This window comes from Ictalurus punctatus, chromosome 16 (genome assembly GCF_001660625.3).
Source record: "Ictalurus punctatus breed USDA103 chromosome 16, Coco_2.0, whole genome shotgun sequence".
Classification (NCBI taxonomy): domain Eukaryota; kingdom Metazoa; phylum Chordata; class Actinopteri; order Siluriformes; family Ictaluridae; genus Ictalurus; species Ictalurus punctatus.
Window position 1 is genome coordinate 4850001 of NC_030431.2, and position 22500 is coordinate 4872500.

General features: G+C 46.1%; 1 protein-coding gene across 5 annotated transcripts in view; it reads right to left on the minus strand.

The window, feature by feature from the left end:
* The window catches only part of uvrag (UV radiation resistance associated gene), a 60505-nt gene that overhangs the window by 24849 nt on the left and 13156 nt on the right, over positions 1-22500 (minus strand). For all 5 annotated transcript variants that reach the window (XM_053686611.1, XM_053686610.1, XM_053686613.1 and 2 more), the window contains 7 exons: positions 17850-17955; positions 16144-16270; positions 13677-13761; positions 11805-11892; positions 11659-11719; positions 8957-9122; positions 1972-2047 (listed from right to left, as the gene is read on the minus strand). In XM_053686611.1, the coding sequence (XP_053542586.1) occupies positions 1972-2047; positions 8957-9122; positions 11659-11719; positions 11805-11892; positions 13677-13761; positions 16144-16270; positions 17850-17955 (709 nt within the window). The remainder of the gene's footprint in view (positions 1-1971; positions 2048-8956; positions 9123-11658; positions 11720-11804; positions 11893-13676; positions 13762-16143; positions 16271-17849; positions 17956-22500) is intronic.

Genomic DNA, 22500 nt, shown 5'->3' on the forward strand with positions numbered 1-22500 from the left:
TTGCTTTCCGCCTCCTCACTCCCTCTCTAAACACAAATAAAGGCAGAACCGAGAGAAATAAACAAGTCCAAAATATCACTCGTTTACAGCAAAGGGTGCCAATACTTATGGAGCTATCGATCCACTTGGATGAGTTTATCCAGGAACTGTGGAGATCTCCTTTTAGATACTTACGGTAGGAGGTTCCTAGTGGGAGCACGCACACGCACGCGCGCACGCACGGCTTTTACCAGACTATCAGTGTTTCGTCTTCTCCATCTCTCCATCTCTCCGTCTCCCTCTCCTTCCGTCACGTCTCTCTCTCCGTCTCCCTCTCCTTCCGTCTCGTCTCTCTCTCCGTCTCCCTCTCCTTCCGTCACGTCTCTCTCTCCGTCTCCCTCTCCTTCCGTCACGTCTCTCTCTCCGTCTCCCTCTCCTTCCGTCACGTCTCTCTCTCCGTCTCCCTCTCCTTCCGTCACGTCTCTCTCTCCGTCTCCCTCTCCTTCCGTCACGTCTCTCTCTCCGTCTCCCTCTCCTTCCGTCACGTCTCTCTCTCCGTCTCCCTCTCCTTCCGTCTCGTCTCTCTCTCCGTCTCCCTCTCCTTCCGTCTCGTCTCTCTCCGTCTCCCTCTCCTTCCGTCACGTCTCTCTCCGTCTCCCTCTCCTTCCGTCACGTCTCTCTCCGTCTCCCTCTCCTTCCGTCACGTCTCTCTCCGTCTCCCTCTCCTTCCGTCACGTCTCTCTCTCCGTCTCCCTCTCCTTCCGTCACGTCTCTCTCCGTCTCCCTCTCCTTCCGTCACGTCTCTCTCCGTCTCCCTCTCCTTCCGTCACGTCTCTCTCCGTCTCCCTCTCCTTCCGTCACGTCTCTCTCTCCGTCTCCCTCTCCTTCCGTCACGTCTCTCTCTCCGTCTCCCTCTCCTTCCGTCACGTCTCTCTCAGTCTCCCTCTCCTTCAGTCATTTCTCCCTACAGCCATCCATCTCTTTTCTTTGTCTGTTTCTCCACTTTAATCCACTTTCCCCACCATCTCTCTCTTTTCCCCTCCATCTCACGTCTTCCTGTTCTCTCTCTCTCTCTCTCACTGTTATCAGTTTATTTATTCGTTTTTATCCATACGTAACCTCGACATATATGAGGAGACAGGAATGATATAAAATAAAACCACACGCGAGACTTAAAGAAGAGAGGACGAGGCGGAGGTGAAGAACACCCTGACGCTTTATGACGGAGCGTTTGTTGCCATGGTTACGTCCGGAACGTAAATCACTGGATCTGCGCAAATCCATGTCTCTCATTTTTCTCCGTGCTGTTTAGCAAAGCACAAACACTGTCCTAGCCTAGAGGTGATGTTTAGGGCCGTTGGCATGGTTACTGTACAACATAATATCAGACATGTCGAGCTGAGATTTGACTGAAGATTGGATCGACGAAACGATAACACATGCTCCAGCCGGCCAATCAGAAACGAGTATTAGTCGTAAATATATACAGTGTGTTAATACATAAACAACATCAACATGAAAACAGAAGCTAATAGACTGAGAGCGCTCTGCTGTGTGTGTGTGTGTGTGTGTGTGTGTGTGTGTGTGTGTGTGTGTGCGCGCGTGCATGTGTGTGTTCATATGGTTTCCATCCCACAGCAGCTGAATGAGCTAATAGTCAGGGATTCGTTCACTGCCAAGTATGTTTCAGCCCGTCACTGTGTGTGTGTGTGTGTGTGTGTGTGTGTGTGTGTGTGTGTGTGTGTGTGTGTTAGTAACTACTTCAAAGATGGTTCATTAAACACAGTCCCAAAAGTGCACAGTGAAGAGGAAGTGCAGGCCATTAACGGACACACACACACACACACACACACACACACACACACACACACACACACACACAGGGCAACTACATAAAATGGCATGACACATTCCGTGTTTACAACTTGAAGTGAAGCCTGCTGTATGTCTACTAGAAGCTTTTGTGTGTGTGTGTGTGTGTGTGTGTGTTACCTGAGCGATGTTCTTGTTGAGCAGGTAAACACCGTACTCGAAGTGGAATCTCTCTCCGCGTGGATAAAGAGGGAACCTGAAACACACACACACACTTTAATTTATTTATCGAACTAATTCAGAAGAACTTTGAGGTCAAAGTGACAGATGGTTTAATGAAGAGGTGTGGCCCCAGTGCCAGTCTACGCCAAGGAGGTGCGGCCTGTGTGTCAGCCTGAGTGAAGGAGGCGCGGCCTGTGGGTCAGCCTGAGTGAAGGAGGCGTGGCCTGTGGGTCAGTCTGAGTGAAGGAGGCGTGGCCTGTGGGTCAGTCTGCGTGAAGGAGGCGTGGCCTGTGGGTCAGTCTGCGTGAAGGAGGCGTGGCCTGAGTGTCAGTCTGCGTGAAGGAGGCGTGGCCTGTGGGGCAGTCTGCATGAAGGAGGCGTGGCCTGTGGGGCAGTCTGAGTGAAGGAGGCGTGGCCTGTGTGTCAGTCTGCGTGAAGGAGGCGTGGCCTGTGTGTCAGTCTGAGTGAAGGAGGCCAGTACTCAGTATAAACGTGTGAGATGTTTCTCCACACTGCCAGTTCTCGAGCTGGACTGTGTTAATGAGGACGTTCTGTAAGATGGAGAATTCGTTTTCAGCACAAGGCTAACGGTTAGCGGTGTGGGAGTTTTTCCAGTGAAAGCAGAAGTTCAGTATTAAGTGGTAAAGTCATGCCGAGCAGCTTTACTGCATTAGAATCTAGAAAAGATGGAGAGAGAGAGAGAGAGAGAGAGAGAGAGAGAGAGAAGAAGGAGGGAAGATTCACATGCTAACATGTTCACTCCTAACACAGTCATCATCCTCCCATCGAAACGCGGCGCACTAGGGCCCTAAATAGGCAGCCTTTAAAGGCTGTTCAGGACGCAGCTCTCGTTATTCTATCTCTTCAGGTTAATAGGATAAAAAACGCAGCTCGTCGTGTCCGTGAGAAACCGCCCAGACGTGTAAACTCTTCTGTCCTGAAGATGTGGGAAAAGCTACAGCTTTACGTCTGACTGTTACACAGAGCCGACACTGGAGACTCCTTCTGTAAAAAATGTTACATTTACAGAAAACTTCACCTGATCAACCAGTAGTGTACACGTTCCTGTAAATGAGCCGTTACTATAGAAACGATAAAGTATTAGAACGATTAATATAAAGCTGTGGTGTGCAGATGCGCTACTGTCAGAGCCGCTGTTATAGAAAACTAATCAACACCTGTCGACCAATCACAATCCAGCACTCAGCAGTGCATTAACTGGAACTGATCTCCTGTCTCTCTGTCTCCCTCCCACTCCCGTCTCTCTGTGTCTCCCTCCCACTCCAGTCTCTGTGTCTCCCTCCCACTCCCGTCTCTCTCAGTCTCCCTCCCACTCCAGTCTCTCTCAGTCTCCCTCCCACTCCAGTCTCTCTGTGTCTCCCTCAAACTCCCGTCTCTCTGTGTCTCCCTCCCACTCCAGTCTCTGTGTCTCCCTCCCACTCCAGTCTCTCTCAGTCTCCCTCCCACTCCAGTCTCTCTGTCTCCCGTCTCTCTTCCACTCCACTCCCGTCTCTCTCAGTCTCCCTCCCACTCCAGTCTCTCTCAGTCTCCCTCCCACTCCAGTCTCTCTGTCTCCCGTCTCTCTTCCACTCCACTCCCGTCTCTCTCAGTCTCCCGTCTCTCTCCCACCCCACTCTCTCTCCCACCCCACTCAATACTCTCTCTCACACTTCACTCCTGTCTCTCTCCCACTCCACTCCAGTCTCTCTCCCACTCCACGGTCAGCCCCCCCCCCCACTCCCGTCTCTCTCAGTCTCCACTCCCATCTCTCTCCCAGTCTCCCGTCTCTCTCCCAGTCTCCCGTCTCTCTCCCAGTCTCCCGTCTCTCTCCCAGTCTCCCGTCTCTCTCCCACCCCACTCAATACTCTCTCTCACACTTCACTCCTGTCTCTCTCCCACTCCACTCCAGTCTCTCTCCCACTCCACGGTCAGTCCCCCCCCGCCACTCCCGTCTCTCTCAGTCTCCACTCCAGTCTCTCTCCCAGTCTCCCGTCTCCCTCCCACTCCACTCTCATCTCTCTCCCAGTCTCCCGTCTCTCTCCCAGTCTCCCGTCTCTCGTCTCTCTCCCAGTCTCCCGTCTCTCTCCCAGTCTCCCGTCTCTCTCCCAGTCTCCCGTCTCTCTCCCAGTCTCCCGTCTCTCTCCGATCCAGATTCTCTCTCTAGTCTCTCTCCCTGTCTCCGGTCTGTCTGTCTCTACCCTCCACCCTCTCCTGTCTCTCAGTTTCAGATTCTCTCTCTCTCTCTCCAGTCTCTCTGTAGTGGTATTTAGAGACCGTGCTCATGCAGCAATGTGTCAATCAGCTTGTCGTTTTTTTCACTCTCGTTAAAGTGGATCGTTTCAGAGTGATCGGTAGAATAACACGATGAACGAGCAGCTGCACTAAAGCGGGCCACGTTCTGGACTCGATTACCCACAAGACATCTGGATCACATCTCAGCAGAGAGGAGGAATATGGCAGCAACATGTGGTTAGAGCCCACTGCACTGCAAGAATGTACCGGGGGGGCAACGAGGAGGAAACATCCCGGATTCCAAACAAGGGTACGTTAAGGAAAGAGAGGTTAGGATACGAGTGCGTGTGTGTGTGTGTGTGTGTGTGTGTGTGTGTGTGTGTGTGTGTGTGTGTCCATCCCATTTATTACTACACAACTGAAAATGACAAGAAAGGGAAAATAAAGAGAGAGAGAGAGAGACTGGGAGAGGGAGATACAGATGTCTGCTGCACAGGTTTCTTTTTTTGTTTACAAGTCTGTGTTTAAGCTAAAGCACCGTGGAAAGAGTCACAAGCAGAAAAAAAATCGGATTGGACTTCATTCAGCTATATGTTAATAAAACTTTTTAAAAATAAAATAAAAAGCCGTGGCTGACTCTAGCTGACATTTTATATCCCGACATGTATAAAAGAATGTAAAACGACGGTACGCGTTGTGATAGACTGATGACGCTTGATGTTCGGTATTTCTCCGACTCCGTCCGTCACGTTTAACACAGATTGAAGTGAATAAAACCCAAAAATATTAAGCGATGCCAGTTTGATACCACGGTCTGAGATGAAAACATGATAAAACCCCGCTCTCCTGATCGGTGTGGGCGGAGCCTGTGCGGTCTTTACGCCACAGATCAGCCACGTTGGTGATATTGGGTGAAAAAAGGAATTTCTATCTTTAAGTTGAGCAAGAAGCGGCGGTGCTGATTAGAAAAAAGTGAGTTTAGAAACAAGATATAAAGCTTTTGCATCGTGACCTCTGACCTGCGAGAAACTGCTGGTGTTCACAGGGAGCACGCTGCTGTTCGTGTTGATGTTTGAAAGTTGTCTGTATTTGAGGAACGCTGGTGTTTGATATTTAACGCTGCTGATGTTTGAGAAATCATTCATGGTTGGGATGCTGAGATCGGATCGTGGATGTTGGTGTTTGGAGGAGAATTTTTTAAAATCCTGTTCTTCCAATCAGATTTTCCCCAACACTGTGAAACAGCTAGCGAGTTCACATTAGAGCTAGTAAACAATTTAACTAGTTAACACTAAGTTCAGATAGCAAACCCAACTACAAGCAAAAAAAAAAAAAAAACCCTTCACTTAAACGCTGGTACATGTTTTATCAAATCCCATTCAACAACCGGGACACGCCCACAAATGGTGAAATGTTGAAATGTGAATAGAGGAGTTGAGTTGTGAATAAATAGAGTTGTGTTTAAAAGAGACACTGTACATGTGCGGCAGGGCCAGCGCACGTCGGTAAGGGGGGAGAAAACTAGCGGCGGCGCACCATCAGGAAGGAGAGAAATCCTCGTAGTGATGTCCAGATCCTGAGAAATCCCCACTAAAAGCTTCTCGGAGCGCAGAGCTCGCTCGTGCATCACCCTCACACCATTATCAGCTGCCTGAGAGACACTCATCAGCTCACACCTCACTCGTCCTTGCCAGCCCCGCCTCCCTGACAGTTTAATGACCCTCAGACGGGGTGTGTGGCGTCCTCACACACATCGTTCCAGACGCCGTACACACACACACGCATGCACACGTGCTGCCAGAGGGAAGAGAAATCCCAAACACTGCCTGGGAGGTGGGGTCAAAGGTCATTCTGACACACAGGCCTGATCACTGACACCTGACTGGGGCTAAGGAGCGAGATCCTGCTTCACTCCCCTTCACTCCCTCGTTTGGCAACATCCACCTCAAGACTGGGGGGGGGGGGGGGGGGGGGGATGGGGACAGACAGACAGAGAGAGACAAATGGAGGTGTAGGATAATTAGAAGGTTAGATCGTTTCTATCTCACACTAACGAGGCAGCTTTAATGCATCACTGCTAAACATTCAGGTTCTGCTCACAACCACCTGATCAACTCACACACTCACCCCATACCTGCACCTGACAGCCACTAGCTTTCACACACACCTCTTTCTGTCATACACACAGACATTAAGTTGGTAAGAACAAACAGCAGGCTCAATATTACACACACAGCTGGTTCTAATGGTGCACTGCTTAGTGTCTACAAACACATAACACACACACACACACACACACACACACACACACTAATGGCCAGACAGTCAGACTGAATAAATCCAGACTCAGATTGAGTTGTGTAACTCACTAACGGTTGGAGAGTTTATTCTGCACTGACACTCCTACATCACACTCAGACTCGCGACTCGTCATCACACACACCTGTTTTACAACTCTACACTAACACACAGCCGGATCTGGGTCTGATTTGGGTCGGGTTCTGCTTCGGAATAAATGAGTCATCCAGCTTGGAAGAAAGAGGGCAAACAAATGAGTCATAAAAAGTGAGTGAGTCAATAAATAAGTGACTCAGTGAGTAAATACATGAGTGAATCAGTAAAGAAACAGCTGACTGAATGATTCTTTTAAATGAATTAGAGATTCTGTGAATCATGAATCAGTGAATCGGAAAAATGAGTGAACCAGCCAGCAAACAAACAAACAAACAAACAAACAAACAAACAAAAATAAATAAATGAGTCTGTAAAGACATCAGTGAGTCGGTAATAACTAATTTTCTGACTGACTCAGTGAGCTGTTTCATTGCTGATTCACTTGCTGACTGCTTGCACTCTTCCTGACGCTTTCTGAATCAGTCATCAAACGAGTCTGAGTGATTCAGGGACAGATAGTTAACCGGTAAGCGAACAAATGAGTGAATCAGAGAGTAGCGTGTTAGCATGTCTTAGATCGTGTCTTAGCTAAAACGCTCCAGGACATAAATCTAAACGCTATAATAAACACCACACGTCTGATGAATTATTTAATTCCTCACCTGTAGAGGCAGAGCGCATGCCTCTGACCCGGATCACACGCATCACATTTTAACGACGTGTTCATTTAGGGGCTTTTCAGCATCAGAACGTGTGGAATGTGAAGTGTACGATTTGTAAAACGTGTAATCACGGCGCAGGCGGAGACGCTCGCGTGCTTCACGTGCTGTGCCAACACGCACCGAGGCAGACGTCTGAGCGAAGGGAATGTGGGCCGAGGGGTAAATTACGTATCGCACGGGCGCTAAAAATTAACGTCTCCGGACTCCGAAGGGCAAATCTGACGTGCTGTGTACTGGTCTCCGTGGCAACCACGTCATCACATCCACATCCGAAAAACAAGCGTGTAATCAAAACAGGACCGAACAGCATGCCACGCTTTTATTAGAGAATAAAACAAAGATAAAAATACCCACGGGCACTGGGTTTATTCTGGACGGCTCTAAAAGCATTTTCTGTGGCTCCGTTAATGGAGTTTTAGTTATTTACCTGACAGCCTTGTAGATCCTGCGCAAAATTAACGTCTTGGCTGATTGAAGTGGTGTAACCTCGCCCACACACACACACACCTCAGAGAGGAAAACACAGCTGTAAATCTGATCGGTTATGAGTCAGGACTCGGGGTCGGCCACTTAGAGACGCTTTAAAGGTGTTTCTCAAACATTTCTAAACGTACGCTAAAACTATCAGCCTAAAAGTTTGATTTTACAGGTGAGATCACACACACACGGCGGGTGCAGAACCTTGTTCACATACTGGACCTTCTCAGAATTATTTATCTCCTGTACTCGATTGGGCCATAGTAAATCTGCCAAAGTGAGACAGACAGATAAAAGGAGAGAGAGAGAGAGAGAGAGAGAGAGAGAGAGAGAGAGAGAGAGAGAGAGAGAGAGAGAGAGAGAGAGATGAAAGAGTGGAAATGGAGAAAAGACAGGGCAGGAAAGATGAAAGTGGAATGTCTGTGGTGTGTAAGATATGTTTAAGTTGTGCCCAAATGGACAGGTGGACGTGGATTTTACACACGCACGCATGCACGCACAAAGTTCAAGCTACCAAATAAAATATTGAAAATTGTGGACATTTAAAAACGCAGCGACTTTCGACACAGCAACAAATGTCAGTGTTTCGTGAAAAAGGAACCCGTTACATAAACAGCAGTAAAAACGTGAATCACTGAGTCAAATGAACAAGTGACTCAGCGAATCAACAAACAGATTGAGTCGGTAAGAACATAAATCACATCAGTGAGTCAATGAATGAATGAATCAGTCAGTCAGCAATAAAGCAAATCGGTAAGCAGATGAATCGGTGAATCAGTGACTCAGCAAACAAATGAAATGATGCAAATCACCACAACTGAATCAGTGAAACAGTGCACAGGTGAATGAATTAACAAATCAGTCAGTGACTGAATCAGTGAGTCAGTGAATGCAAGAATCAATCCGCAAACGAATCAATCGGTGAGTCAGTGAGCGGATCAACGAGACGGCAAGCAAGTGCATGCATTGATGAACGAATCATTGTCAAATCACCAACCAGCAAATAAACAGAGAAAAGCAGTGTTATTATAAATTTGCATATGATTAGCATAATGTTTGAAAGTAAACACCCAATGAGGAAGAGGAGGAGTGTGTGATTAGCGTGAGGAAGTTCTTACTCTCTCTCTTTCTCGCTGAGCTTGTCGGTGATGGTGTCTCGGACGGACGAGCGAGAGCCCCGGTGCATGATGGGATACCTGAGTGGAATCTGCAGGAAGCAGGAAATCATCAACACCAGGTGCGCCGTGTAGCCAAGGGCAACCGCAAGACTCCCATCATCCTTTGCTGAAGAGAGAAATGACAACACAGGGCAGGTTTGTTACAGGGAATGATGGGTAACGAAAGGATCGCTATGCTACGATATTACATAGGGGAGAAGTGTGAGATTCGGGACACGACCTGACTCCGAAACAGTGTGGGTCAATCCCAGTGCTGCACAGATTAAAATGTAGACATGGTGACTTTTCTGGACTGCTGTTTTGGCACACTATATAAATGGTAGAAATATGTATCCTCTTTAGAGTACAAGTCTGAGATTTGGGACGGAGCCTGACACCAAAACCAGTGCACTTCAATCTTAGTCCTGTAGAGACTAAAGTGTAGACATGTTGAGTTTTCTGGCGTGTTGTTTTGGCACACTATTTAGGTCAAAAGTATGAGATTTGGGACGCCAAACCAGGTGCACTGACACACTAGCTGGGGCAAAAATCTGAGATTTGGGACGGAGCATGACTCCAGATCAGCCCGATTATTTTATTATTTTTTTTTCATCCTTACTCTTTATATTTTATCGAAACACAGCAGGTCAGCCGGTTCGTGTTGCTCATTTTAGTGCGCACGACGTCAGCGTGCAGAAACGCAGCCAGAGTAACTTGCTTCTCTAAACAGGTGTGATGCCAACGCTGGAGGCTAATGTCAGGGTTTAGCAACCTGTAATCAAACAGCATGCACTTCCAAAATAATGACATACAATTTAAACACACACACACACACACACACACACACACACACACACGCGCATGATCACATGACCTCCCGGGTAACTGCCTTTAAGCAGTGCTCGACTAAAAGGAGGAAATCAAGTGTTTGGTCGTTCTTTATCTCTGGAATGTTTAATCTGGATACAGAGTGATGCTTAACGATGTTCTGAGCTTGTAAGTAATAAAAAAAAGCCATTTCCCTTCTGCTTCAGAACATCGCGAGTTTTATTATCCGTTCTCCAGCGCCAACGGGCCTTTACTTCGACCCCACACACACACACACACACAATTACCTCACTAATACAAAGGCTGTATCGTCCGAGTCCCAATAAAGTGAACGTTGCTACACTGAGTGACCATTCAGTGCTAAGTGGGCGGAGCTAATCTTGGTGAAGTGGGCGTAATCAGTGGTATAGCGGAGTACACTAGGAGTACACAAATCAGTGATATTAGCTGCTAACACCTACAGAATACACAGTACACTCTAAATTAAACATAAAAAATAAATACATTCTCGCTCCTTATTCGCATAGTGGGCGGGGCTTAGAAGTCGTCCTGGCAGTATATTTAGGTCCACTGGAACTGCTGAGTGAGCACAGCTATTTAACTGAACGGGTCTTTGGAGTTTGATGAATTTCTACATAAAATAAAATTTCCATTTGTAAATCACATTCATTGAATAAATAAATAAATACATGGACATTCACACACTAGTTGATGGTCATTTTAGGCTCCACCTCCAAAATTAATTTCTCGACAACAGTAACAAGAGGGAAAATGGATATATATTTTTTTTTTTCGTGGAATGTGATTAGTAGTGGAATTTTTGGTGCGTTCCGTTGAATCTGATCCCGTAACAAACACCAAACCGCTAAAACACGCCTGAGAGCTGACGGGACGTAATGAAGCGTGAACGCGCGTTTGTTTTCGATTAAGTCCCTCCTGTCGTCTTTTCTGCCGCAGGGAAACGAACACGCCAAGTCCCTTCTCCGCTCTTCATCCGTGACTCTACAGTAGGGTCCTGTTTGAAATAAAACCCAGCGAATCACCATGGCAACACCTCCGTGACCGTCTGAGGGCCACGTTAAGCATGGCGAGTCGTTTTTTTTTACCATCAGCGAGTGAATGCAGCACACTTTAATAAAAAGAATAATAATAATAATAATAATAATAATAATAATAATAACAACAACAACCGTATTTATTCAACGCATCAAATATCACTATGTGTTAGACTCGGGTGGAGGCTGGCAAGAGAGGGATGTTTTTGAATGTGTGTGTGCGTGCACAAATAGCTAAACCTGGCGTCCATTACCTTCTCCAAACTCTTTGAAGTCATGCTTCACTGCAGGAGGGAAACCCTGAAACCCCGCATCTGATTTTCCGCCACACACACACACACACACACACACAGTCATTGCTGCCTGGCCACATTGGGTAACTCTGCTTTGCCTCAGGGAAAATATGCTAGAGAGCAGAATAACACTAAAGGCCAGAGATCTACTATTTTAGTCAAAAATGGCGGCCCTGTGTGTCCAGTGTTTATTCACCATGTCGATGTTTATGTCATCACATGTGGTAAACAACAGAATAAACTACGGTTGTGTTTCAAATCACACCTGCTGTGTGACTGGTTACACTGTTGTTCATTTTGGGCGGGGCCTGCTGTGTGATTGGTTAGTGTTACTTATTTTGGGCGGGGCCTGCTGTGTGATTGGTTACAGTGTTAATTTGGGCGGGGTTGTGTGATTGTTGCTGCTAATTTGCACTCTGAATGCAAACACAATCAGTGAGCGCACACACACACACACACACACACACACACACACATTTAAGTTTACCTTGAAAGTCTTCAGAGTTTGGCAGTTTCACACCACAGATCACAAAGTCCGACTGACTGTTCTGTAAATAACAAACAATGCATTCAGGTTTTAACTCATGAGTCCGTGCGTGTGTGCGTGTGTGTGTGCGAGCGTGTGTGTCTCACTGTGTCGATGGGGTAGATGTAGGAGAGTTCAGAGAGGAGCTGACGACAGCGGAACGTGAGCTGAGCGCTGGACTTCAGGAACAGCTCTCTGTTGAGCAGAACACGCGCACACACATTTTTGATATTTAGCACACAAATAGCAATACGGAGCAATATAGAGTAATAGAGTGATATTCAGTGACAGAGGAATGTAGAGAGAGTGACGGAGAGTGATGGAGGGATGTAGAAAGTGATATTCAGTGACGGAGGGATGTAGAGAGAGTGATATTCAGTGACAGAGGGATGTAGAGAGAGTGATATTCAGTGACGGAGGGATGTAGAGAGAGTGATATTCAGTGACGGAGGGATGTAGAGAGAGTGATATTCAGTGACAGAGGGATGTAGAGAGAGTGACGGAGAGTGATGGAGGGATGTAGAAAGTGATATTCAGTGACGGAGGGATGTAGAGAGAGTGATATTCAGTGACAGAGGGATGTAGAGAGAGTGACGGAGAGTGATGGAGGGATGTAGAAAGTGATATTCAGTGACGGAGGGATGTAGAGAGAGTGATATTCAGTGACGGAGTGATGTAGAGAGAGTGATATTCAGTGACGGAGTGATGTAGAGAGAGTGATATTCAGTGACGGAGGGATGTAAAGAGTGATATTCAGTGACAGAGGGATGTAGAGTGATATTCAGTGACGGAGGGATGTAGAGAGAGTGATATTCAGTGACGGAGGGATGTAGAGGGGGTGATTGAGAGTGATGGAGTGATGTATAGAGAGTGATATTCAGTGACGGAGGGATGTAGAGAGTGATATTCAGTGACGGAGGGATGTAGAGAGAGTGATATTCAGTGACAGAGGGACGTAGAGAGAGTGATATTCAGTGACGGAGTGATGTAGAGAGAGTGATATTCAGTGACGGAGTGATGTAGAGAGAGTGATATTCAGTGACGGAGTGATGTAGAGAGAGTGATATTCAGTGACGGAGTGATGTAGAGAGAGTGATATTCAGTGACGGAGTGATGTAGAGAGAGTGATATTCAGTGACGGAGTGATGTAGAGAGAGTGATATTCAGTGACGGAGGGATGTAGAGAGAGTGATATTCAGTGACTGAGGGATGTAGAGAGAGTGATATTCAGTGACGGAGGGATGTAGAGGGGGTGATATTCAGTGACGGAGGGATGTAGAGAGAGTGATATTCAGTGACGGAGGGATGTAGAGAGAGTGATATTCAGTGACGGAGGGATGTAGAGAGAGTGATATTCAGTGACGGAGGGATGTAGAGAGAGTGATATTCAGTGACGGAGGGATGTAGAGAGAGTGATATTCAGTGACGGAGGGATGTAGAGAGAGTGATATTCAGTGACGGAGGGATGTAGAGAGAGTGATATTCAGTGACTGAGGGATGTAGAGAGAGTGATATTCAGTGACGGAGGGATGTAGAGGGGGTGATATTCAGTGACGGAGGGATGTAGAGGGGGTGATATTCAGTGACGGAGGGATGTAGAGAGGGTGATATTCAGTGACTGAGGGATGTAGAGAGAGTGATATTCAGTGACGGAGGGATGTAGAGAGAGTGATATTCAGTGACGGAGGGATGTAGAGGGGGTGATATTCAGTGACGGAGGGATGTAGAGAGAGTGATATTCAGTGACGGAGGGATGTAGAGAGAGTGATATTCAGTGACGGAGGGATGTAGAGGGGGTGATATTCAGTGACGGAGGGATGTAGAGAGAGTGATATTCAGTGACGGAGGGACGTAGAGAGAGTGATATTCAGTGACGGAGGGACGTAGAGAGAGTGATATTCAGTGACGGAGGGATGTAGAGAGAGTGATATTCAGTGATGGAGTGATGTAGAGAGAGTGATTGAGAGTGAGTGTTTGACCTTTTAGCAGTGCTGTCCTTCTGTAGATCAGTGAGAGTGTCTCGCTCCAAATCCAGAGTCTGGTGTTTACAGCTGAACGCCTCCTCTGGAACACACACACACACGCACACACACACACACACACACACCCCTCATGTCATGTACACTGTCTGTATCACTCTATTAACTGCACGTGTTATGAAGTGCTTATGTACACAGCTTTCTAATCATCAGGTTATCCAGTGTTCTTACTAGAACATCGGCCGAGCGGCTCTAGCACAAACTCTATCTCCCTCTCTCAAACACACACACACACACACACACACACACACACACACACACACAGCTGATCTCTATCAGACACAGAGACACTGTCAGTACTGATTATCTATCACGATGTGTTTTACAGCTTCGGCCATCTTTAACTGCATCAGCATTCCACCCTTATAGCATCAAAGCACCGTGTGTGTGTGTGTGTGTGTGTGTACGCACATTTGGAATGTCTAGACACGTCAACACTGGCACAGTTGCTGCTGAGACTGACTGACACACACACACAGAAATGGAGAGAGATGTACAGTCACACAGTTTTATAGGACACAGCCCATGACTATCTACATTTGGCTGTCACTTTTTGATGATGTCATCATGTTGTTACTCGATAATCAATAACAGGACTGTACTCGCTGTCCCCTAGTTTACTCATTAGCTAGTTTTCAACGCTAGCTTTCCATGTCCCCTAGCTTATAGTGTCCCCTAACCTCCAGTGTCCTCTAGCTTCCAGTGTCCCCTAACCTCCAGTTTCCCCTAGCTTCTAGTGTCCCGTAACCTCCAGTGTCCCCTAACCTCCAGTTTCCCCTAGCTTCTAGTGTCCCCTAACCTCCAGTGTCCCCTAGCTTCTAGTGTCCCCTAACCTCCAGTGTCCCCTAACCTCCAGTGTCCCATAACCTCCAGTGTCCTCTAGCGTCTAGTGTCCCATAACCTCCAGTGTCAACTAACCTCCAGTGTTCCCTAACCTCCAGTGTCCCCTAGCTTCTAGTGTCCCCTAACCTCCAGTGTCCCCTAGCTTCTAGTGTCCCCTAACCTCGTGTCCTATAGCCTCCAGTGTCCACTAGCTTCTAGTGTCCCCTAAGCTCCAGTGTCCCATAACCTCCAGTGTCCCATGACCTCAAGTGTCCCCTAGCTAAGGGTGTTCACTAGCTACCAATATCCCGTTGGTTAGAGTGAACCCTAGTTATCTTGCCCTATAGTGCAGTAATATGTGGTTTGGGATGTGGCCCATGACTGGGTTGGAACATTTAACAGTTTTCTTTTCACAAACAGACTTTACATTTGCAAAACATCTGGTGATGCGGGCAGGTGGTCTGGGCCCCCCTAATGACTACATTCCCACACTGTGTGTGTGTGTGTGTGTGTGTGTCTCTCAGAGCTAGTCAGGACAGGCTGCTCGGTCTCTAAACTGAGTTTACTAGACTCAATTTGTCAAACACTCAAACACAATGCAGTGTGGGATGTTAGTCTGCTGACTCATCATCCTATCATTGAGAGTGTGTGTGTGTGTGTGTGTGTGTGTGTGTGTGTGTGTGTGTGTGTGTGTGTGCTTAGATAATGGAGCCCAGCCCTTGTGGTCAAACATCCTGCCAACATCAAATGTCTCTCTCTCTCTCTCTCTCTCTCTCCTTCTCTCTCACACACGCTATCTCTCTCTCTCTAAGAAGAGGATTAACCTGAATGGCAGCAGGCAGTGATGAGTGGATTTTAGACAAGTGTGTATTGTACATGAATAAAACACACCCTGACTTTAGACTCTGATGCGGTCACATGATCAGTTTGGGTTCTGGGGATCGAGGTCTGGGGAGTTTGGAGGCCAACTCTGTCATGTGCCATCTGCTCCCCAGGTGAACCGACACACTCGTGCACCCCATTATTTATTTAAACCACGCTGCCGTAGAGTTCTGGATTCTGATTGGTCGTCAGGTGTTGATCAGCTCTCTGTAACAGCGGCTCTGACCGTAGCGCAGCTGCACATCTCGGGCCCTCGTTATAAGTTAGCGCTTCTATAGCAACAGCTCGTTCGCAAAACTGTGGTTACGGTGACGTTTTCTAATGTCGAGTACGTAACGTGTATGGAAGGAGTCTCCGGTGTCAGCGCTTTCGAACGGTCGGAAGCTGTAACTTCAGAAGAGTTCGTGCTTCTTCGCAGATTCTCGGAAACGTACGTGTGGTATAAGAGGAATAAAAGACACGAAAATGATCAACTTCAGCACGGTCAGAATAATCTCACTGGGACTATTTCGAATATTTTTCTGGTCACCATGACGACAGGACTCCAGTATCTTTTGGATAACCGTGCTGTGTTGTATGTTGAGCACCAGGGTAATCAGGATGTGTGGACGTGTCAGATCTGGATTAATCTGTGACTGAGCTGACTCAGGAAAATCCCCGCTCACAGGTGTGTGTGTGTGTGTGTGTGTGTGTGTGTGTGTACCTTTCTTCTGAAGCAGCACTCTCTCTTTCTGCAGCGCCTCCCTCTCTCTCAGCAGAGCTTTCCTCTGTCTCTCCACCTCGCTCCGTAACACACCGATACGCAACTGCATACACTCACGCTCTTTCTTCTACACACACACACACACACACACACAGACACAGAGAGAGAGAGAGAGAGAAAGTTGTTTCCTCACTCTGAGCTCTTTGATCCGTGTTGATGAAGATGACGGTGATGAAGATGTTGAAGATATGGTGATGATGGTCATGAGGATCAAAGTCAACATGGTGTGCTCCTTATCAGTGTGTAAGTGGTGATAGAGCCTCCATCAGCCCTGATACACACACCGTCCCCGACACACACTTGCGTGCTAAACGCCGACACCGTTGGCACGACTCACACACACACACACACACACACGCACACACACGTTAAACGCACTGATGAGCTCCGTGTCTCTCTTCAAACTTCACACTGTCGTCGTCATGACCTGCATCTCAAATCTAAACCCCTCACTGTACATGTATAAAGCTAGAAGACCCAGAAAACCGGTCCAGAACAGAGCTTTCAGTAGTAGTCGTGTTGGAAAATCCGGTTAGCGTTAGCGCTCTAGAATAACGTGGAAGTACGAGATACTATATGTAGTGAACACGGCGGCCATCTTGTGTACGGGTATGTGCAAGATGCAGGTATAATTCAGCCTTGAGCAGTGTGTGTGTGTGTGTGTGTGTGTGTGTGTGTGTGTGTGTGTGTGTGTTTATATAAACAGCATGGCACTTACAGTAGTGTTGTGCATTATTCCTTTATTTTATTAGAAATGTGCTACTTCTATCTTTATCAAGTTCATACGTTTATTTTTAACTCTCATTCTGTTGTTTTTTCCCCTTTTTTCATTTAAAAAAAATTCCATTTCTGTTTTTGCCCTTTTATTTATATATATTTCTCGCTTTTCTTACTTCTTTATTATTTCCCGTTCCTCTCGTTGCTTGAACAGCGAGCTAACGGCGTTCAGAGATTATTATTCTTTTTCTTCTTCTAATTCCCTTCATTTAGTTTTCTTTCTGTTGATCTTTCCATCTTCTTATTTCTTACCAATTTTACAAAGACCTTTTTATTCCCCCCCCCCCCCCTATTCTTTCAATTCTCTCCTCTTTTCTTAAAAAGAAAGTTGATTGTGTTTTCTCTCTTTTTTCTTTTCTGCTTCCCCGTTTCAATTCGACGGTTTTTTTTAAACATTTCCCTTTGCGTCTCTTTGACCTTTCCCACTTTCTCTTTAACGGATCTTTTCGTTTCTTTACTTTTAGCTTCTACTTTTGGATTTCCTTTTCGTCCGCCTCGTTGTTTTGTGTTTCTCTCTTTCCTTTTATTTATCCGTTTCCTTGTCGTTCGTTATCCAGAGAGCAGAACCGCAGACGTGGGAGATTTTGTTTTATATTCCGCTAAATCCTCCCAAACACAAGAGAGCGACTGCTGGAGGATTTAATGACATATTTATGAGGAGCTGTACAACACATATACACACACACACACACACACACACACACACACACACACACACACACACACACACTCTAAATCCTAACCCATTCCACACACAGGCCTCACCGTAAAGAGCGTGTACTTTATCATCACTGAAAAACAGGGGAATTACACTGCGTGCGTGTGTGTGTGTGTGTGTGTGTGTGTGTGTGTGTGTGTGTGTCTCATACCCGTTCTGTACAGGCTGCTGTAGTTCTAAGCTTCTCCTCAATCTCTTTCCCGATTTTCTGAACTGTAACCTGCGTCTGTTTTATTGCCTTCTGAGCCGTGTGGAGTCTAGACACAGAGACACAGAGACACAGAGAAACTTTGACTTTTAACCATCCTGTATTTTAACCATTCATGAAGTGTCCATCATTCTTGCATCACATAAATAGTATTTCTAAATACCTAGATACTTAAATAAATGAACAGATCAGAGAGAGACAAAGAGAGAGAGAGACAGAGACAGACAGAGAGAGAGAAAGAGAGACAGAGAGAGAGACAGACAGAGACAGAAAGAGAGACAGACAGAGAGAGAGAAAGAGAGACAGAGAGAGAGACAGACAGAGACAGAAAGAGAGACAGAGAGAGAGAGAGAAAGCGAGACAGAGAGAGAGATGGACAGAGAGAGATAAAGAGAGAGACAGACAGAGAAAGAGAGACGGACAGAGAGAGAGACAGAGAGAGAGAAAGAGAGACAGAGATGGACAGAGAGAAAGACGGAGGGAGACGGAGAGAGAGACAGAGAGAGAGAAAGAGAGACAGAAAGAGAGACGCACAGAGAGAAAGAGAGAGAGAGACAGAGAAAGAGACGGACAGAGAGAGAGAGAGAGAGAGAGAGACAGAGACGGACAGAGAGAGAGAGAGAGAGAGAGAGACAGACAGAGAGAAAGACGGACAGAGACGGACAGAGAGAAAGAGAGACAGAAACAGAGACGGACAGAGAGAAAGAGAGACAGAAACAGAGACGGACAGAGAGAAAGAGAGACAGAAAGAGAGACGGACAGAGAGAAAGAGAGACAGAAAGAGAGACGCACAGAGAGAAAGAGACAGAGAAAGACGGACAGAGAGAGAGAGAGAGAGAGACAGAGACGGACAGAGAGAGAAAGAAAAAGAGAGCGAGAGAAAAACAAAAACGGAGAGAGAAAGACAGAGAGAACTTAAAATTCTTAAAATGTTTGTCACATCATTAAACACTTAGGCATCTATTTACAGCTCTCACACACACTCTTCATTCTCTTTCTTGCATCAATTCATTCTTTCATCCATCACTCCTTGCAACCTTTTCTCTCTCTCTGCCCCCTTCTCTCGTGTTTTTTTATCCCGTTTATAAAGTAATTTGTAAAGCATTTCTTCAGAAACTTGAACCTTATCTTTCATCAGAATTTTTCAGTTCTCTCTTTTATCTCTGCACTCGTAACGCTTTCACACGTTTGTGCGAGTGTGAAGAAAGAAATCTGGCTGTGCGCTCTCTCTCTCTCGCCCCTCCCGTCTTGGACGGTGTGTGTGTGTGATGTGCTGGTTACAGACGTCGGCTGCCATATCGTCTCAACAATCTGACGGGGTTTTATCGCCTTTCACGCATTTCTGCCGCTTATCGGCCAATCAGAAGTGAACGTGAGGAATTGCACGGCAACAAGACTTCAAACACAAATAAACAAACACGCAAAACACAAACACCTGCAACAAAACAGCTCTGAGAGGATAAGAGATTCATTTCAGTCTCAGTGAAAGGAGGCGTGGCCTCTGTATCTTTTCTGTCAGTCTCAGAGAAAGGAGGCGTGGCCTCTATCTTTTCCGCCAGTCTCAGAGAAAGGAGGCGTGGCCTCTGTACCTGTCACCATACTGAACAACCTTGTTACATTATGAATAGGTAATGTACCGGTGTGTGAGTGCGTAGGGGTGGGTGCGTGTTTGACCTTCATACGGTTTAGTCGTTAAATAATCATTTCTTTCATGTTTACTTTCAGTTGAAGGGGAAAACATTGAGTCGTAAACACAGAGACACATTAACTCTGTGACCTTAAGCTGGGATTAATTCGACCCAGAGCTGCTGGAAGGAGTGCAAGGACACATGGACACACACACACTCACACACCTCATATCCGGGTTTGTGTTTGTCTTTCTATTAGCGAAATAAATAATCAGATTTGTTTGTGTTAGAGAGAGACGTAAAGACAGAGGCAACATCTGGAACACAGAATACACTCTGTTCTTCACCAGCGTTATACACACAACAGGAAAACGTCTAACACATGCTGGATCTCTCACACACACACAGTTCGACTTCTTTAGTATGACACAGACACGGTTATGGAAAGCGGTCAGAAGATCGTTATTGCGTGTCTCCCGCGGCTACGGTTCGTCTGAAACAAGACCGTGATTAACACAGACACAGAGAAAACAACAACAACAACAACGACAACAACAACAACAACAGGTTCTGCCCCAAATCACAGCAGTACTGGACAAAGTGGACGCAACCTGTCTGGAAGCAGTGTTCTCAGCCTAGCTTGTCATCTCCGGCATGGAGTTTCTCTTGCTTAGCAAAGCCGATCGTCCCTCTGCCAGAGCGTCCAAACCTGCACACCGCTAACACCGCTACACTACCCGAGATGAATACAGCATACTACTTTGCTAAATTAACGCTAGCTGGAAAGTGACATCTGCGACATACGAGCAACGTAGTTAGTTGACTAGCTAACAAATCAAACACTACCTGAAACCGACGCAGTGAGCTAATTTAGTAATTAAGGCTAGCTAACAAATACTATTTAACTCGCTAATTCCTTCCATTTCTCCTGCGTTGGTGTACATCTCATTCTCAATAGTGTTCAATCTTCAAACACACAATACTGTTTTATTGATTTATTTTTGATTGAAGCAAAATAAGTGATCCAACACCTATCAGCCATGTGAAAAACTAATTGCCTCCTTAAACTAAAATCTGGTTGTGCCACCTTTAGCAGCAATAACTGCAACCAAACGCTTCTGAAAACTGGAGATCAGACGTTCCCTTACTTCTAGGACTAGGACTTACTGATACGCTTTGGATCATAGTCTTGCTGCAGAATCCAGCCGCTCTCGAGTTTCAACTTACAGACTGAAGACTGGACATTCTCCTTTAGGATTTTCTTATAGAGAGCAGAATTCATGTTTCCCTCAATTACTGCAAGTTGCCCAGGCCCTGAAGCAGCAAAGCATCCCCACACCGTCACACTTCCCCCACCATGCATGACCGTAGGTATGATGATCTTTTTGTGGAATTCTGTGTTTGGTTTACGCCAGATCTAACGGGATCCCGGGCTTCTAAACAGTTCCACTTTCTTCTCATCAGTCCACAGAACATTCTCCCAAAAGGTTTGAGGATCATCAAGGTGTGTTCAGGCAAGCCTTAATGTTCTTCTGGGTTAGCAGTGGTTTTCACCTCACCACTCTTCCATGGAAGACATTTTTGTCCAGTGTCTTTCTGATAGTGAAGTCATGAATAGTGACCTTTATTGATACAAAAGAGGCCTGTCGTTCCTTTGATGTTGTCCTTGGCTCTTTTGTGACTTGCTGGATGAGTCGTTGCTGTGCTCTTGGAGGAATTTTGGAAGGTTGGACACTTCTGGGAAGGTTCACTACTGTGCTGAGTTTTTCCATTTGGAGATAACGGCTCTCATTGTGGTTCTTTGAAGTCCCAGAGTCTTTGAAGTAGCTTTGTAACCCTTCCCAGACTGATGTATTTCAATCACCTTCTTCCTCACCATTTCTGGAATTCCTTTCAACTTTGGTATAGTGCGCTCCTGGGTAAGACGTTTTAACTTCCTGCTGTTGAAAAAGTTGTCCACGTGTTGATTTGATTGAACAGGGTTTGCAGTAATTACACCTGGTTGTGTCTAGTCCAGCTGAACCCCATTATGAATGCACTTTCATTGATTTTTTTAGTAACTACGGGGGCAAATACATTTTCACACAGCCCCAGTTTGTATTGGAGAACTTTTTTTACTTCAATAAATGACATTATCATTTAAAAACTGTATTTTGTGCTTCCTCAGGCTGCCTTTGTTTCATGTTAAATTCTGGTCATTTAAGAGAAGTTTTTAATATTTAGTATGATAGATACTCAAACACAGACGAAATCAAGATGGGACAAATACTTTTTCGCAGCACCGTATATCGCAGAAAATCAGTTCAGGATCAGTCACCTAGCTTACTGTAACCATGGAAACAAGTCACGAAGATCTTTCAATGAATCATAATGAAATTTCCTGCACCATGTTTGTTGCATTCGGTGAACAGGAGAGTGAGATGGTCCAAAGATGTCCAAGATAAGTGCTCTATTTAACCTCGTAAATGGGACCGGCTTTATCTTCCCTAAATAGGCAGCCTACCTAGTCAACCTCCCTAGCTGTTAAATATTCTGATATTATCACTTGCCTGATTAATGGCCTACGGCATACACGTTTTCTTTTACTATCAGCAGATTTGAGGACACACACACACACACACACACACACACACACACACACACACACAGAGTATTTGTTCAGTATACATAATTCAGTTACAGGAACTTTCTCTTCCCGTGAACGCCGACGCCCGACGCAAACATTTAAACTCCAATATTCAAACAAACACAGGAGCTTAATCCTGCGCTCGGCCTCGCCGTGATTACACTAAACACACCGCGGGCGGCGCGGGTTTTCCCCCGTGGCTTAATAATCGCTGTGGCGGCGCATAAATCACGTGTTAAGCACACACACACGGCAGAAGAGACTGAAATATGGCCTTGTGAGTACCGACATGCAGAGTTTCACCTCCTGCTTAAATACGAGTCTGATTATCAAAACATCC